At 51.5% G+C, this 19019-nt stretch overlaps 1 protein-coding gene across 1 annotated transcript in view; it reads left to right on the forward strand.

The window, feature by feature from the left end:
• DNMBP (dynamin binding protein) overlaps positions 1-13998 on the forward strand; it is a 122811-nt gene extending 108813 nt beyond the window's left edge. Inside the window, exons 14-18 of the mRNA XM_055119434.1 lie at positions 722-1054; positions 2162-2341; positions 4324-4522; positions 8022-8545; positions 13179-13998. Of these exons, the coding sequence (XP_054975409.1) occupies positions 722-1054; positions 2162-2341; positions 4324-4522; positions 8022-8545; positions 13179-13364 (1422 nt within the window). The 3' untranslated portion in view covers positions 13365-13998. The remainder of the gene's footprint in view (positions 1-721; positions 1055-2161; positions 2342-4323; positions 4523-8021; positions 8546-13178) is intronic.
• Positions 13999-19019: the final 5021 nt, after the last annotated feature.

Genomic DNA, 19019 nt, shown 5'->3' on the forward strand with positions numbered 1-19019 from the left:
AGCCTGGGTTTGATTCCCAGCATGAGAAAAAATAGAGAAAGAAAAAAAAAGAAAAGAAAAGAATATCAGGGGGGAAGTGGAAGCTGGAGAGATAGGTAGGGTAAGCTGTGTGCAAGGCAAATGCCCTACCCGCTGTACTATCACTCCAGCCCCAGTGAATATCTCTTAGGGTGGTTGAGATTGAAGAGAACTTGCACACTCAGGGAACTTGTGGGTGTTCGATAAAAATATTATTAGAGTTTGATCTCCATGTGGTGCTGAGTTGGTAGTAGCCCCTGAGTACCACCAGATGAGGTCCAAACCTTTTCAAAATAATAGCATCTTAATAAAAACAGTGTTCCAAGTGCTGATGTATGTTCTTTATGGGATCAGTACCCCACCCTCAGTGCCAGTGTGTCTAGAAAAATAGTAGCACTGTTGCACTGTCGTCCCATTGTTCACCGATTTGCTTGAGCAGGCACCAGTAACGTCTGCACTGTGTGACTTGTTGTTACTGTTTTTGGCATATCGAATATGCCACGGGGAGCTTGCCAGGCTCTGCCCTGCGGGCGAGGTACTCTCGGTAGCTTGCAGGGTGGAGGAATCGAACCCAGGTCGGCCGCGTGCAAGGCAAACGCCCTACCAAACGCTGTGCTGTCACTCCAGCCCCAACCTCACGCATTTTTTTTGAGAATATAAAAAAGTACGGCTCCTGAGCAGCGTGCCTTTCTCATCCCCGCAGAAGGAGAGGACCGAGCGGCTTGTCATCTCCCCCCTGAATCAGTTACTGAGCATGTTCGCGGGGCCCCACAAGCTGGTGCAGAAGCGCTTCGACAAGCTGCTGGACTTCTACAACTGCACGGAGCGGGCCGAGAAGCTGAAGGACAAGAAGACCCTGGAGGAGCTGCAGTCGGCCCGCAACAACTACGAGGCCCTGAACGCCCAGCTGCTGGACGAGCTGCCCAAGTTCCAGCAGTGCGCTCAGAGCCTCTTCACCAACTGCGTGCATGGCTATGCCGAGGCCCACTGCGACTTCGTGCGCCAGGCCCTGGAGCAGTTGCAGCCGCTGCTCCCGGTGAGGCCACTCGGGCTGCTGGAGGGGGGGAATGCCCCGCCTCTTGTCTGGGAATGCACCGAGGGTTGCTTGAGAAACTTCAGGCGGCAGAGATGGGTTTGTCATTGGGTCCAGCTTGGCAGAAGTGATTCCTTTTCAGTATCATCATCATCCCGTTCAACGATCGTTGAATTTCTTGAGTGGTCTCAGTAACGTCTCCATCCTGGCCCTGAGATTTTAGCAGCCTCTCTTTACTCGTCCTTCCCAATGGTGCCGCATTGGAGGCTCTTTCAGGGTCAGGAGAATGAGACCCATCATTGTTACTGGTTTTGGCATATGAATACGCCACGGGGAGTTTGCGAGGCTCTCTCATGCGGAGATGACTTTCATTATTTTTACAGGGGCCGCATGCTGTCATGCCTTTGGGGACACAGAGTCCTAGAGACAGCCCCTGGCTTCCGTGGGGTGTGTGCGCCACCACTGAACCACATCTTTATTTTGGGTTGGCTGTTTTGGGGCCACACCTGGCAGTGCTCAGGGGTTCGTTCTGCCTCTGCACTCAGAGTTTATTCCTGGCAGGTTCAGGGGACCATTTGGGATGCTGGGAATTGAACCCAGGGCCCGCAGCACGCAAGGCAAATGCTCACTGTACTATCACTATCCAGCCCCCGCATTGAACCACATCTTTGACCCCAGAGTCGAACTGAATTCTTGGTCCCAGGAAATCTGTAGCCTATGTGTGTGTATGTATGTGTATGGAAGCAGACAGGAGAGGCATGGAAGTTGGGGTTTGCAGGGGAGACTCCTGACTCTGTGCTCAGGGGACCTAGGCAATTCCAGAGGGCCAGCCCCGGATGTCCTTATGAAAGGCAAGCCCCTTAACCCCTGGACTGCCTCTCCAACAGGCCCCGGTAACCGGTGGCTTTTAAATGGCTCTACGCTGAGCAATTCCGGGGAGCTGTCCCCTCGGCTTGCTGGCCGAGCACTGGGTCCCCGCCTCAGGCTCTGGGGCGGACGGCTTACACCGAGGGACCTGCAGTCGGACCTCAGCTTCCGAGGGCGGTTGTGACGAGACTTGTCACTGTGCTGTTTTCTTCCCTCCGCCCCTGCCCCTGCCCTGGGCTCCAGCTGCTGCGCGTGTCCGGCAGGGAGGGGAACCTGATCGCCATCTTCCACGAGGAGCACAGCCGGGTGCTGCAGCAGCTGCAGGTCTTCACCTTCTTCCCCGAGTCTCTCCCCGCCGCCAAGAAGCCCTTTGAGAGGAAGACCATGGACCGCCAGTCTGCTCGGCGGCCACTCCAGGGTCTGGTGAGGAGAGGCAGGCCCCGCGGGAGGGTGGGAGACGCGAGAGAGAGAGACCATCAGGATTATGACCGGGAACTCACGCTCCCCCTGTGTCCTGGAGCTGGTCACTCGGCTTCTGTGCCCTGCGTGCCCCTCCCCAGAACACAGACACGAATCCCGCCGATACCACCCGCTTAGGATGCGGCTTGACTGAGCCCAATGGGCAGGAAGCGCTCAGAGACTGCCTGATGCTGAGCTGGGGCAGAGACACGTTACCCACGGCCTCGTCGGCTGTCGGCCTCGTCGGCTGTTACCGACGACAGCGGGCCCCGCTCTGCCTACAGCTGAGCAGGTGACAGGCGGCCCCTGTCTCACATGAGACAGCCTACAGGCTGCCGTGCCTTCCTGGCTCAGGACCATCCCTTCATTCACACCCTGGCCCCCAGGGCTCATGCTTTTCTCACCCGTGACCTTGGGAGTACCTAACCGCCGGAGGGAGGTAGTAAGGTATGAGTATTACTACTTTGTGTTTTTTTTTTTGTTTGCTTTTTGGGTCACACTCGGCGATGCACAGGGGTTACTCCTGGCTCTGCACTCAGGAATTACTCCTGGCGGTGCTCAGGGGACCATATGGGATGCTGGGATTCGAACCCGGGTTTACCATGTGCAAGGCAAACGCCCTACCCGCTATGCTATCTCTCCAGTCCCGAGTATTACTACTTTGATGGCTTAACTGAGGGACCTGAATGCAGGCTGCCCGGGTCCTGCCACACCTCCCTAACCTGATCTCCTGCTGGGAAAGAGAAAGATTTGGGGCCTTCCCAGACGGTTCAGGGACTGGCTGCTTTTTTTCAACCTGGAATTTCTATAGAGTTCTTTCCTTAATTTTATGTATCCATTGAGGTTTGGGGGCCATGGCCCAGCAGTGCACAGGGCTGCTCCCAGCTCAGTGCTCATAAGTTGCTCCCAGCAATACTGGGGGACCTCCCTCGTGCAAAGCCTGCACTCAGACTGTTGGGCTCTCTTTGGCGTTTTTAACTGGACTCTCCTGTGTTTGGGAAAGGAAGGTAAAGTACGCCAGATTATCTAGGCTCATAATCTAAGAGGCTACTTTTTTTTTTTTTTAATTTCCTTGTTGGCTTTTTTATTTTTTTAATTTTTTTAAATTGACTCACCATGGGATAGGTCATTACAAAGCTCTTCATGATTTGGTTTCGGTCATACAGTGTTCCAACACTCGTTCCTCCCCCAGTGTACATTTCCCGGCACCAATGTCCCCAGGTTCCCTCTACCACCCCCTGACTCCTTCCCTACCAGCCTGCCTCTATTGCAGGCACTTTCCTCTCTCTCTCTCTCTCTCTCTCTCTCTCTCTCTCTCTCTCTCTCTCTCTCTCTCTCTTTCCCCCCTCAGGCTCCTTCTAATGCTTGTCCATAGATGCTAACTTATATGGCCTTAAAAAAGAGGACTCAAATGTATTATTACCTTGGCCTTTTCTTATTTTTTAGAAATCTTGATTTTAGAAATGTGGGCGGAAGTCAAGAAGGAAAGTCCTACAGCTTAGGGTCCATGCAGCAACATACCAGAAGATCTAGTCATTTTACCACCTAGTTGCTGTAGGTGGCATTTAAGTCACTTTCTCCCCTCTAGTCCTTAAGAGTGAATGTGAAAACCTAAGTAGGTGCTATTTTTTCATAATTGCTACAAAGGATCCCAAGTGTGGCCTCAGGAATGGTCATTTTTTTAAAAAAAAAATTTTATTAGTGAATCACCGTGAGGTACAGTTACAGACTTACAAACCTTTGTGCTTGCATTTCAGTCATACAGTGATCGAGTACCCATCCCAGAGATGGTGATTTTTACCAGCCACAGGGATGAACTCAGGCACAGGAGCACCTGATGGTGCGGCTGGCCACCGGCCGTCCTTGCCGTGCCCCCGAGACTCCGTGCCGGGGTGGGTCGTGGGCTGGGGCACTCCTGCTGACGGTGTCTCTGCGTTACCTTCCAGCCCAGTTACATGCTGCAGTCAGAAGACCTGCGGGCCTCCGTTCTGGCCCGGTATCCCCCTGAAAAGCTCTTCCAAGCAGAACGGAACTTCAACGCTGCACAGGACCTGGATGTCTCGCTTCTGGAAGGTGACCTGGTGGGCGTGATCAAGCAGAAGGACCCCATGGGCAGTCAGAGCCGCTGGCTGGTCGACAACGGAGGTAAGAAAATGGGGCCTCGGAGCAAGTGACTGAAGCCCTGAGTCCTGTCTAGCAAAGGGGGTGGGGGGAAAGAAGGGGGGAGTGTGATCACAGGGAAGAACAGGCTTCTACGTTCTATCTGTTTCTGCTGCAGTGATGGCCAAGCCACGACCAACACAATACCTGGGTTGGAATTTGTTTCTGCTTTTACGACTTCCAGAGGAGATCCTATTTGTTTCTTTTTGGTTTGGGGACCATATCTGGCTGTGCTCAGGGCTTGCTCCAGGCCCTGCAACTCAGGAGTCACTCCTGGATGGCTCAGGGGATCATATGTGATGCCAGGGATCAAACCCCGGTAAGCCGTGTGTAAGATAAGAGCCCTACCCACTGTAGTATCGTTTGGGCCCAGGGAGCCCATGTCTTACCTTGTCATTCTTGCTGAATATTGTGCCCCCTCAACCTATTCTGGAGTCTACAAAACATGTCGCCCCTCTCAAGCTCTTTAAATCTGTTTGCTAAATGTGTATGTTAGAAATCTCTAGGAGGGCCCGAGAGATAGTACAGCAGGTAGGGCCTTTGCCTTGCACAGGGCTGAACCTGGCTCCTTTTACCTAGTTCCACTTATGATCCCCTAAGCACTGCCACAAGTGATCCTTGATGCATAAATAAGCTCTGAATACCTCTGGCTGTGGCAAAAAAACAAACAAACAAACAAACAAAAATCAAACAAACAACCTTTGGGGCTAGAGAGATAGTACTAGGGTTGAGACACTGGCCTTGCATGTAGCCAACTTAAATTCTATCCCTGGCACCACATATGGTCCTCTGAGCTCTGATGGCATGATCCCTGAGCACAGAGCCAGGAGTAAGCCCTGAGCATCACTGGATGTGACCCCAAACCCCAAAACAAGGACCTGAAGGAAGAGGTTTTTCCCTCTGCCCATTGAATTTCTTTCTTTTTTTTTTTTTGCTTTTTGGGTCACTCCCGGAGATACACAGGGGTTACTTCTGCCTCTGCACTCAGGAATTACTCCTGGCAGTGCTCAGGGGACCATATGGGATGCTGGGAATTGAACCTGGGTCGTCCTCGAGCAAGGCAAGCACTCTACCCGCTGTGCTATTATTGCTCCAGCCCCTGAATTTCTTTTTTCCTTTAAAGCAAAACTTTTTATTTCATGACTTTTATTTTTTTATTTATTTATTTTTTTAATTTTTGGGTCACACCCGGCGATGCACAGGAGTTACTCCTGGTTCTGCACTCAGGAATTACTCCTGGCGGTGCTCAGGGGACCATATGGGATGCTGGGATTTGAACCCGGGTCGGCCGCGTGCAAGGCAAATGCCCTACCCGCTGTGCTATCACTCTGGCCCCTATTTCATGACTTTTAAAAGTTTAGATCTGACTTTTTTTTTTTTTGCTTTTTGGGTCACACCCAGCAATGCTCAGGGGTCACTCCTGGCTCTCCACTCAGGAATTACCCCTGGCCGTGCTCAGGGGACCATATGGGATGCTGGGAATCGAACCCGGGTCCGCCGTGTGCAAGGCAAACGCCCTACCAGCTGTGCTATCACTCCAGCCCCAGATCTGACTTTTAAAAATGCTCACAGATCAATAAATTGCTGAGCAAGAAACAACAAGAAGACAGAAAAATCTGTGCAGTTATTTTTTTTCATGGGGTAGCTGGAGCAGTTACAGAACTTCTTTCAAAGTACAATTAATGGGGGTGAGAGAGATAGCACTGTGGGTTCGACCCTTGTCTTACATGTAGCCAGTCAGGTTTGATCCCTAGAACCCCAAATGTTCCCCCAAGCATCACCAGCGGTGATCCCTGAACAGGTGTGGCGAAACACCACCACCACTCCGAAAAAGACCAACTGTCCTAATAAATGCATGCACACTCATTTCCCACAATTCTAAAATCCAGAGTACTCTAAGAACAAAGATGTTTCTGAACTTATTCGACAGAATCTGCCCCACTGTGGTCCATTAGGTGGCAAGGCTTGACAGTGCTGAGAAGCCACTGATCAGAGTGACTTAGTCTCTGGGTGGGAACAGTCACACACTGTTTGTTTTAGAAACACTAATGGGTTTGATCACGGGGAGATGGCCCATATCCTGCTGAGTGTGTGTTCTTGATTACCTTAAAAAATATTTTGCATGGCCAGAGCGACAGTACAGAAGGTAGGGTGCTTGCCTTGCATGCAATCAACTCAGGTTTGACCTTCAGCGTTCCATATGGTGCCCCGAGCAACCACCAGGAATGATTCCTAAGCTCAGAGCCAGAAGTAACCCCTGAGCGCCACCGGATGTAAAACTAAACACACAAGACAAAAATAGTTTGCCCTGAGAACTTTAAATCAGGTTGTTGGAACTGTGTGACAAGCATCTCTTTACCCAGCGTGGAACTGAAAAATGCTCATCTTTCTCAGTTTCTTTCAAAGTGTTGGGGCTGGAGCGATAGCACAGCAGGTAGGGCATTTGCCTTGCATGCGGCCGACCCAGGTTCGAATTCTAGCATCCCATATGGTCCCCTGAGCACCGCCAGGAGTAATTTCTGAGTGCAGAGCCAGGAATAACCCCTGTGCATCACCAGGTGTAACCCAAAAAGCAAAAAAAAGAAAAAAAAGTGTCTTTGGATTTTTTTCCCCCATCATTACACCTGTTTGACCCAATCATAGAGATTGGAAGCAAGCAAGAAAGGTGTGGCTGAGGTGGTGGGCAGGTAATAGCCACCACTGGGCCGCAGGACTGCATCTGCTAAAGGTTCAAGTGGTGTGGGACCTCCTGGGTCTGCCTTCTGGGGGTAGAGGGGAGGCACAGGGGTCACACCCTGTGGTACCCAGGGCTTACTCCTGACTCTGCACTCAGGGACTACTCCTGTCAGGGACAATATATGGTGCTGGGGATGGAACCCAAGTCTAGCGTGTGCAAGGCAAGGGACCTACCCCAGTACCATCTCTGGGGTTTTGTGTACTCATAGGGAAAGTGATGCCCGTGGTGTTTGCATCTGTGGTCACCCCTCTGAGCCTCCCATCTGCCCTGGGTTGGGTCACACACCAGCATTTTGGGTGGGGGGGAAGGGAGGGTTTGTTTTTGGGTCTTTTTGTTTTGTTTTGGAGCCACACCCGACCATGCCTGGGGTCCTTCTGATGGTCGGTCACCTGGTGACCCTCAGGGGGTGGCTCTGATCCTGAGTCCGTTGGGAGCTGAGCTGGAAAGAACTAACCGGCTGGGCCAAGTGTCTCCCTGCTGACAGAATCCTCTTATTTGGTTTTTACTCATTCCTGTATTTGGAGTTTTTGAGCACACCCGAGGGCATTTTTCTCAAGACTGCACGGTACTCCGGGCAGTGTCCAGGATCAAACCAACCTCAGACTCCTGCCCCTGGGAGCCGGGTCCCCCTTTCCCCGACCTTCTTGCGCCTGTCCTTCCCACCTGGCGCCCCCCCTTCTCCGCGACCCCTTCCCCACTCCCCGTTCGTTGCAGTTAAAGCCCTGTGCCTCTCTCTCTCCCCCGCAGTCACCAAGGGCTTCGTGTACAGCTCCTTCCTGCGGCCCTACAACGCGCGCCGCAGCCACTCGGACGCGTCGGTGGGCAGCCAGTCGTCCACGGAGTCGGAGCAGGGCAGCGCGTCCCCGGGGGCGCCCCGGCAGACCAGCCACAGCCCCGCGGCCCTGACCTTCAGCCCCTCCGGGGTGGCCTACAGCCACACGGCAGCCGGCCAGAAGCAGCCGCCTCCGGACGTGTCGGCGGCCTGGAAGGACTGGGACCCCGGGACCACCGCCGGCGGCCCCGCCAGCTCGGGAAGCGCAGAGAGCAGCCCTCCGGGCAGAAGCCCCAGCGACCCCGACCCCGGGCCTCGGGCCCGGCCCTGGGACTCCGCCGACGCCGCCAGAGACACCCAGAGGGGCGCGCGGGGCTCCCGGCTCCCCGAACCGGTGCGCCCCGGGCAGGGCAAGGACTGGAGCAAGGCGGGGGCGAGGACCCTCGAGCACAACAGGAGCCAGCAGGAGCCGGCGAGCGGGGAGGCGGCAGGCAACCAGGTAGGGGCTGGGGCGAGGGTGCCCGGGCTGGGGGGCTGCTCTGCGGAGGGGCGCACGCAGGAGACTTTCCCCTTGCCAGACCTGCTGGGCCAACTCATCGCAGACTGCCTCTCGGCCCCTTCTGTTCCGACCCTGGGCCCTGGCAGAGTGGGATAGCGTGTTGGCACGCATGCACACACACACGCGTGGGATGCTGGGCATGGAACCCAGGGCCTTGCACACTCAAGGCGGAGCTACAGCCACAGCTAAAATTGAATTCGATTTGCTTTTTTTGGGGGGTGGGGGGGGCGGGACACAGCAGGAGGTCACTTCCAGGAGCAATGCTGGGAGACCATGTTTAATCGCAGATCAGACCCCAGGCTCTAGCATGCAAAGCACATGCCCCAGACACTTGATCCACCCACACACACACCCCCACCCCCACCACCCTCAACCCCCAGCCATGCAAATGGTTATAATGAAGATTTTTTCCCCACCTTGCAGTTTTTCATCCCTTGTCTGATATGCATCCTGACTTTATTTTTTTTAATTTATTCTTTTATTGAATCACCACGTGGAAAGTTACAAAGCTTTCAGGTTTAAGTCTCAGTTATACAATGCTCGAACACCCATCCCTTCACCAGTGCACATATTCCACCACCAAGAATTGCAGTATACCTCCCCACTCTCCCCCACCTCCGAAGCCCCCCACCCCGCCTGTGTTGCATCCTGACTTTAAACTGACCTTTTCCTCCCTTGCTCCCTCCTTCCTCTTTTTGTGCTGCTGGAGATGGAGCCCTGGGTATCACCACACACGCGAAGTCCTACTGCTGAGCACACCCGGGGTCCCAAGCCCACCTATGTAGGCCTTCACTCAAATATGTACAGATAGATGTAATTTTCCCTTCAATTTAGCCAGAATGTAATTCTGGCTCTGTTTCCGTTTTCCCTCTTTTGTAAGGACTTATTCTTAGGAATCTGAAGGTGGCCTTTAGAAGTCCAGCATTTTATTTTATTTTGTTTAGGGAGATGAGTGGGGGGGGTTGAGTTACACCCAATAGTGCCCAGGGTTTATCCCTGGTTCTGTCCTTGGGAATCACTCCCCTGGCAGGGCGTGGGGGACCATGTCCTGTACCGGGGATCAAACCTGAGTCAGTCACATGCAAGGCAAGCACCTTAGCCCTGAACTAGCTCTTTAGCCCAGGGTCTCAAGCATTTTATTTTATTTTATTTTATTTTGGGAGGAGATATACCCATCAATGCTCAGGGCTTACTCCTGGCTCTGTGCTTAGGAATCACCTCTGGCGGTGCTCAGGGGGGCCATAGGGGGTGTCAGGGAGCAATCCAGGATTGGCTGCATGCAAGACCAGTATCTTACCTGCTGTACTCTTCAGCCCCAGACTTGAGCATTTTATTTATTGTTGTTATTTGTGCCACACCCAATGGTACTCAGGAATTATTTTTATTTGCTTTTTGGGTCACAAGGGTGACTCCTGGCTCTGCGCTCAGGAATTACTCCTGGTGGTGCTTGGGGGACCATATGGAATGCCGGGGATTAAACCTGGGTCGGCCGCATACAAGGCAGATACCCTAACTGCTATACTATTGCTTCGGCCCCAAGCCTTGAGCATTTTAAACCTCCCTGTCTTTTTTTTTAATTTTTTAAATTTTATTGAATCATCATGAGATAGTTACAAGCTTTCATGTTTGGGTTACAATCTCACAATGATCAAACACCCATCCCTCCACCAGTGCACATTCCTTACCACAAATATCCTGGGTATATCCCCGCCCTTTCCCACCCTTCCCCTGCCTCTATGGCAGACAATATTCCCCATACTCTCTCTCTACTTTTGAGCATTATGGCTTGCAACACAGACACTGAGAGGTCATCATGTTTGGTCCATTATCTACTTTCGGCATGCATCTCCCATCCCAACTGGTTCCTCCAGCCATCATTTTCTTAGTGATCCCTTCTCTATTCCATCTGCCTTCTCCCCTCCGCTCATGAAGCAGTCTTCCAGCTCTGGGGCAATCTCCCTGTCCTTGTATCTACTGTCCTTGAGTGTCAGCCTCATATGATGCTACCCTACACTACACAAATGAGTGCAGTCCCTCTATGTCTGTCCCTCTCTTTCTGACTCATTTCACTTAGCATGATATTCTCCATGTTTATCCATTTATTATAAGCAAATTTCATGACTTCATCTCTCCTAACAGCTGCATAGTATTCCATTGTGTAGATGTACTAAAGTTTCTTTAACCAGTCATCTGTTTTAGGGCACTTGGGTTGTTTCCATATTTTGGCTATTATCAACAGTGCTGCAATGAATATATAGGTACAGATGTCATTTCTACTGTGCTCTTTTGCATCCTCGGGATATATTCCCAGAAGTGGTATTGCGAGGTCATATGGAAGCTCAATTTCTAGTGTTTGAAGGACTGTCCATATTTAAACTTCCCTGTCTTAAAGCCTCTCTCTGACCCACAGCCAGGCAGCTCCCGGTTCCTTCACCAGCTGCTTCTGCTCACCCCTGCATTCATGAATGCCTGTGTACGTTTTAGAGCGTTTGCCTCTGAGCTCTGCTCTGGCGAGGGGGCTGTGGGTACATTGTGATTAGATAATGCCAGTGTTTGTTCTGTCAGGCTCTGGAGCCTAAACACCTGTTTCCCTACTCGTTTTCAGTCCAGCCTGTCCAGATCACACCTCCTCAGTGCTGCTAAAGGGCAGGTCCATGCCCGTTTCTCTCTGCCAACTCCGCTGCCAGCTGCAGCCAGACAGAGCCTGCTGCAGAGAGTTTAAACACGTTGAGGGCTTTCTCTGCTGGAGCACTGGCATGTCTGTGGTGTGACAGGTACCCCCACATCGCACCCTGATTCCGTATTCACTGATTTCCTTCTGTCACTCTTAGGCAATTCCAGAAGAGTGAAAACATGCCCATTCAGGTTTTTATTTGAATCTGCCCTTGTCCGTTATGGGCAGTGACCAGCCATCTGTAGCTATTTCAGTTCATAAAAATTAAGGAAAATTAAAATGTAGGGGCTGGAAAGATAGTACTGGAGCTTAAAGGGCTTGTAAGGCAGCAGACCCCAGTTCAAATCCTCTGCACCACATCTGGTCACCAATACCAGCAGGGATCATGCACAGAGCCAGTAATAGATCCTGAGTACTCCTGGGGATAGCTCAACCCCCACCCCCCAAAAAATTAATTACTTAACTTAAAAAAATAGCACACTGGGGCTGGAGCGATAGCACAGCGGGTAGGGCGTTTGCCTTGCACTTGGCCGACCCGGGTTCGAATCCCAGCATCCCATATGGTCCCCTGAGCACTGCCAGGGGTAATTCCTGAGTGAAGAGCCAGGAGTAACCCCTGTGCATCGCCGGGTGTGACCCAAAAACCAAAATAAATAAATAAATAAATAAATAAATAAATAAATAAATAAATAAAGATAGCACTACCACTCCTGAATTTCTTTGCATCCCTTACTCTCCTCAGCCACTTAAAAAAAATTTTTATGAATCACCATGAGATACAGTTACAAAGCTTTCATGACTGAGTTTCGATCATACAATGATCAAACCCCCATTCCTCTACCAGTGTGCATTTTCCACCACCAATGTCCCCAGTATCCCTCCTGTCACCCCACCCCATCCCACCCCTTGCCTCTGTGGCAGGCACCTGCATTATTACTCTCTCTCTCTGCATTTAGGCATCATGATTTGCAATAAGATACTGAAAGACCATCATGTTTGATCCTTAGTTCTACGTTCTGCACACATCTCCCATCCTGAGTGATCCCTCCAACCATCATTGACTTAATGGTCCCTTCTCCATCCCAACTGCCTTCTCCCCCAGCTCATGAGGCAGGCTTCCAAACCACGGAGCAGTCTCCTGGCCCTTGTCCCTACTGTCCTTGGGTGTTAGTCTCATATTCTGTTATTTTATGTTCTACAGATGAGTGCAGTCACTCTCTGTCTTCCCCTCTCTTTCTGACTAATTTCACTTAGCATGATATTCTCCATGTCCATCCACTTAGAAGCAAATTTTATGACTTCATCTTTTCTTTTCTTTTCTTTTTTTTTTTTTTTTTTTTTTTGCTTTTTGGGTCACACCCGGCAATGCTCAGGGGTTACTCCTGGCTTTGCAGTCAGGAATTACTCCTGGCGGTGCTCAGGGGACCATATGATATGCTGGGAATCGAACCCGGGTTGGCCGCATGCAAGGCAAACGCCCTACTGGCTATGCTATCACTCCAGCCCCATGACTTCATCTTTTCTAACAGCTGCATAGTATTCCACTGTGTAGATATTCCAAAGTAGATTCTTTAACCTCAGCCACTTTTCGGGGGAGGGTTAGCACACCTGACAGTTGCTCAGTTGGGGGTTACTCCTGACAGTGCTCAGGGGACCATATGGGATGACGGGGATCGAACCCTGGTCTGCCACATGCTAGATAAGCACCCTCCCCACTGTGCTGCCTCTGGCCCATTGCCAGCCTCATTTTCAATGCTAGTGACCTCACGTGACTCAGCCTGCCCATCTGCTGGAGTGGCTGTTGACGGGCCCCGTCCCCACGGGAAGTTCTCCCGGGCAGTTCTTCCATGCCCCCCAGCGGTTTCCCACACACTAACTCCCTGGCTTTCGCCCACACAGGTCTACTTCGCTGTCTACACCTTTAAGGCACGGAACCCAAATGAGCTGAGTGTGTCAGCCAATCAGAGACTCAAGATCCTGGAGTTTAAAGACGTTATGGGAAATGCAGAGTGGTGGTTAGCCGAAGTGAACGGGAGGAAGGGCTACGTCCCGTCCAACTATATCCGCAAAACCGAGTACACCTGAGCTGCAGCAGCTTCCCGCTCGGCCTTGCTGCCTGCGCTTTCCTTCAGCCGAAGGATCCTGGCGGCCCACCAAGGGGGCAGCTGCCCCCGCACCCCGGGCCCTGTCTGCACTGCCCAGCGCACCCCGGTGGGGCACACGAGCTGCCTTGTTCTCCTCCATCGAGTTGTCGGCCTCGAGGCTCCCTAGAATCTCTCGTATTTGAAGCAGGTCCTGGGGGGCTTGAAAATAGTGTCACGGCCGGCGAGAAGGGCTGGAAGCCCTGGGTCCCGCCTTTGGAAACGAGAAGCCCCCACCTGCAGAAGCTCCGTGTAGGCTGGGAGCTGGGCTGTAGCATTAGGCGACGTTGGCATTGGTTGTACCAGCCTGGCCCGTACTCCGCCATCCACTAGCCAGCAGCCTGGCATGGATGAAGACAACTCTCCAGGGAGCGTCCCCGCACACGTTTCAAGGAGACTGTCCAGATGATACCAAAACCAGTGTTCCAAAGTGTCAGAGTCCGGGACATCCACTCACGCACCTACGTGCCTTCTGAAAGCACCGAAGACGGTCCCCTGTCATCTTTTCTCATTCTTTCATTTTTTTTTTTGCTCTTTTTTGGGTCACACCCGGCGATGCACAGGGGCTACTCCTGGCTCAGGAATTACTCCTGGCGGTGCTCGGGGAACCATATGGGATGCTCGGAATCAAACCCGGGTCGGCCGCATGCAAGGCAAGCGCCCTACCTGCTGTGCTATCGCTCCAGCCCCTTTTTCTCACTCTTTCGGTGCGTTTCCAGGGTTGGAAACTGCAGCTGCCATCTTTCTTCTTCTGAAAAGCAGGGGGGCGGGGGGAAATAGTCTCTTTTCTCCTACCCCTTGTCAGAATGGGCCTCTCTTCCCTTAAAGGGCTCGTTCTCCAGTCTTCCCGGCGAGCTTCTCCGTTTTATCCGGCCCGCCTGGTGCTGGCTCCCGGCCCTCTGCTGCAGCCCAGTAACTGATTAGGTCTTCATGGGAGAACAAGACTGGAGCTGCGGCCGTGCCTTCGATCAGGGATCGGTCGTGCAGGGAGCGGAGGACTTGTCTGAGGGCACTGCTGTCCACGGCAAACGAGAAGCACGCGTGTCTTGGTGGAATGCGGACAAGCGGTCCCAGAAGCAGCTTATCCTAGACTTGGAAACAGCCTTTTCTATCTCCCCTCCAACCCCCGGGTCTGCAGTCTGTGCCAAACAGATTCTCAAGTGCCTGCTGCCCCCACCCCGGGTGCCCCGTTTGGGCAGGACCCTTAGGAAAGCCGGCCCTGGAGCTGCAGCCTCCACAGGCCCAGGAAACAATTGCGCCGAGAAGGGGGATGAACAGCCCGGCAGCGCGTCCTTTTCCTGGGGCACCTTCGGCTTTAACATCCTGAGTCCTCGAGGCACCCTGGGCCTGTGGATGGGCCAGAGGCAGCAACGCGCGTCTCTTTTGTGAACCGCGTTTGTATTTATTTAGAGATGTTTCTATTTAAGGAGTTATTTTATAAATAAAGGCATTCCGCAGGGCTGTGGTTTCTTGACTTTTTTTTTTCCATATTTATCCTGAACCCTTCTCCTCACGGTGCCTTCTAGACCATTCAAGGATGCCGAGGTTTAAGGAGAGGAGCAGGGTCGACCGAAGAAATGCAGGCCCCAAATTCCTAGTGTCGAATGTAATTGAAAGAGAGGGACGGTGTTCTCCAAGGACGTCCATCTTCTAGACACTCACCTCTTTTCTTTGGAACACCCAGTGGTGCTCAGGGGTCACTCCTGGCTCTGCACTCAGGAATCCCTCCAGGTGGTGCTCAGGGGGACCAGATGGGATGCTGGGGATCGAAGCTAGGTGGGGGGTGTGTAAGACCAGTGCCCTCCCCGCTGTACTATCTCTCCGGCCCCTAGTCAGTCACCTCTTTATCTCCAGCCATTCCCCATTGTGAAACCCAGCTGGCCAGTCGCTCAATCTCGACGCAGGAAGGCCCGCGCATTGCACAGTCCTGTCTGCAGGCACCGTGGGGAGATGCCACCAGAAAGGAACTAGGAAGATCATGCAGGGGGACAGGGGAGAAGATGCACTAGCCGTGGTATCCAGGACAGGGTGCAGGTGAGGGTGAAGGAATAGTGTGGCTTTGTTAAGGCCCAGAAAACCAAATCAGCAGGGAGGGCGCTTGCCTTGCACACAGCTAACCGGGGTTTGATCCCCGGTTCCCTATACAGTCACCCGAACACTGCCAGGAATGAGCCCTGAGTGTAGTCGGGGGTAAGCCCTGAGCACAGCCGGGTGTGGCCCCCCAAAAGAAAGCATTCAGTATGTCCAGGCCCACAGCTCAGCCAGGCCAGTTCTTCCAGTGACAGTGAGTCATGTTTCTAGGCTTCGGTGGACTTTGATTTTATATTACTTTTTTAAACCTTATTTTGGGGGTCCAGAGAAAGGGTACGATGACTAGGGTGTTTGCCTTGCACATGGTCACCCCGGGTTCTTTCCCCAGCACCTCAGATAGTTTATCAAGTCCACCAGGAGTAAGCCCTGAGTACCACAAGTGTGCCCCCAAAACACGAAACAATCCCCAACCGAATAGACAGATGAACAAAAAAACCCTTAATTTAAAAAAAAAATTTTTTTGCTTTCTGGGTCACACCTGGTGATGCACAGGGGTTATTCCTGGCTCTGCACTCAGGAATTACTCCTGGTGGTGCTCAGGGGACCATATGGGATGCTGGGAATCGAACCCGGGTTGGCCGTGTGCAAGGCAAACGCCCTACTGCTATCGCTCCAGCCCATAAAACCCTTAAGTTTTACTGAGATGCCACGGCAGGTGCTTTAGCAACACAGTGCTGCTTTGCCACAGCCACAGCCACCAGGATCAGCATCGCCCCCTGCCCCACCCATCTCCAGGTCCCCTCTCATCCCTGGCCCGCTGCTTAGCACGCCTGGTTCTCTGGGCTGACTCTCAGGGTCTGTTGTGGGGGCTCCTGCTTACTCCCTGCCCGTGTGTCTCCTACACCTCATCTGAGCGAGACCATTTGAGCTTTGCCCTTCTCCCTGTGGTTCTGCATAATGCTCCCCATTTCCTTCCAAATTGTAGGGCTCACTGCTCACTCTGCACTCAGGGACCACTCAGGGCTCAAAGGATCATCTAGGATGCTGAGGACCAAACCCTGGTCTGCCGTATGCAAGGCACACACCCTACCCACCACACTATCTCTGCGACCCCCCGAGGGTCGCCTTATTTCCAGTCTATGATGTTTGGGGCAGAGGCTGGCCTTGGGGCTGTGAGATGAAGCCCATTGTCCTTTAAATTTGTGGTGATAAATAATGAACTCTTTTTGTTGTTGTTTGGGGGGACACACCTGACTGATCTGGGCTGACTTTGGGTTCTGCACTCATGAATCACTCCTGGAGGTACCCTAGGGACCATAAAGGTGTCAGGGAATGAACTGCCTGCCGAGCCAAGGCAGGCACCCTACCCACTGCACTATCTCTCTGGCCCAGAGGAAAACTGGTCCACTGACCATCTGTGTGTCTTCTCCAAGGATGGGTCTGGATCCTGATTTGAAGTGGGACCTGCAGACCCTAGCTGGATCTTCACGCCTTGCTCTGGAGCCAGACTGGATTCAGACAGTTCAGAGATTTGTGACTTCAGCAACTTCCTAAGGCTTCTGTTTATTTAGAAACAAGATCCATCTCACCACTGTCAAATTAAACGAGTGAAGGCAGAGTTTGCTAGAACACTGCCTGATACAATAAATTGAAAACAATAAATTGAAAAGCCTAGAGGTTCAAGACAAGGAGTTTAGACTTGACAGGCTGGGTACTAAGAAACTCCTGTAGGTTGCTGGAGAGAAATTGCAGTGGGTTGGGTGTTTGTTTGCCTTGCACACAGCCAACTCAGATTTGATCCCCAGCATCCCATAGGGCCCCCAGGAATGATCCCTGAGCTCAAAGCCAGGAGTAAGCCAAAAAGTAAAAATAGAGAAATCCCTAAAGGTTCTTGTGCGGATGGTCTCTTTTTGGGAAAGCTAAACGGTGCTAGGGCAATTGAGAGGAAGAGCAGGACCAAAGTTAAAAAAATATCTCCTGGGAACCAGTTAACTGGTCTGAGAATTGAGAATGGAAAAAAGCAGCGTCCTCTGGAGGTGAAATTTAGGAAACGATGGAGCCCCTGGCAATGGGCCTATAAAGTTATGGTTGTGCTCTTCATCCTCAGCAATGGAAAACAAATTATCTAATGCTTCCTTTTCAGCAGGTCTGACTTTAGGGGAGAGACTCTCCAAACAATAATAGTGAGTTTTGTTGAAATATTGAATGCAATCAAAGTGAAAGTAAAGTGAAATTTATTAGTTACACAGGCGGGGGGGGGGCTAAGGGTGGGGGGGCTAGGGGCGTGGGGGGGTTAGGGGTGTGGGGGTGCGGGGTGGAGTTATACTGGGATTCTTGGTGGTGGAATATGTGCACTGGTGAAGGGATGGGTATTCGAACATTGTATAACTGAGATTTAAACCTGAAAACTTTGTAACTTTCCACATGGTGACTCAATAAAAAAAATTTTTTAATAAAAAAATTTAAAAAATTTTAAAAAATTTAAAAAAAAGTTATGGTTGTGGTGCCCACCACCAGGGGGCGCTAGTACTCAGCTTCGTGCCTCTAGGCAGTTGCACCCATGTTTTGTGGTGCTTGCACACCCCTGGCTGCAGAGCAGCTGGAAGATGCACCAGCGGCAGTCAGGGAAGCTGCCAGGACCACACTCGGTGCATATGGGGCACTGAGAATTTGAACTCATGACCAGACATTTGTAAGGCAGGCACCCGATGGCATCACATCCTTCCTCCAGGCCAAAGGAATTTTTTTTTCCACATTTGCCCTTCATTTTAAATTGTTTTATTTTTTATTTTTTTAAAACTTTTTATTAAATCACCATGTGGAAAGTTACAAAGTTCTCAGGTTTATATGTCAGTTATACAATATTCAAACACCCATCCCTTCACCAGTGCCCATATTCCACCACCAGAAACCCCAGTATACCCCCCGCCCCCACCCCCTACCCCCTACTGTGTAGCTAATGAATTTCACTTCATTTTTTCTTTACCTTGATTACATTCCATAATTCAACACAAAACTCACTATAGTTGTTGGAGTTTCCAGCCAAGAGAGACAGACCTACTACATTTGAAAATTAGTTTTTCATTGCTGGAAATGGAGAGATATGTAGCCCCACTGCTACAAGTACATAACTCTCTCTCTCTCTCTTATTTTTTTCCTTTTTCCTTTTCCCTTTTTTTTTTTCTTTTTCCCCCTCATCCCCCTTCCTGCGCCTCATAGTATGGTGTACGCCACGCCGCGTCGGCCAGCGTGGGGCTTTTGCTTAGTTCACAGTCCAGAGGTGGCTGCTACATTAAAAACCTTCAATATTTCAACAAAAACTTACTGTTATTATTTGGAGTTCCCCCCCCCCCAAGTCAGACCTGTTCAAATGGAACCGTTTCACATTGCTGACACTTATAAATGTTAAGTCGCGCGGACGCAGCAGCAGTTTTGGATTTCTGTATAAAGTCCAGGGGAAATTCTGCCAGAAATTACATAGCCCAGCTCACAGTCCCAGCGCATTGCTGTAAGAAGTCTCTGAATTCAAAATCTTTAGGCGCAGAGTGTCCGATTCGCACTCAGCAGC

The sequence above is a fragment of the Sorex araneus genome, chromosome 11 (assembly GCF_027595985.1).
Source record: "Sorex araneus isolate mSorAra2 chromosome 11, mSorAra2.pri, whole genome shotgun sequence".
NCBI lineage: Eukaryota > Metazoa > Chordata > Mammalia > Eulipotyphla > Soricidae > Sorex > Sorex araneus.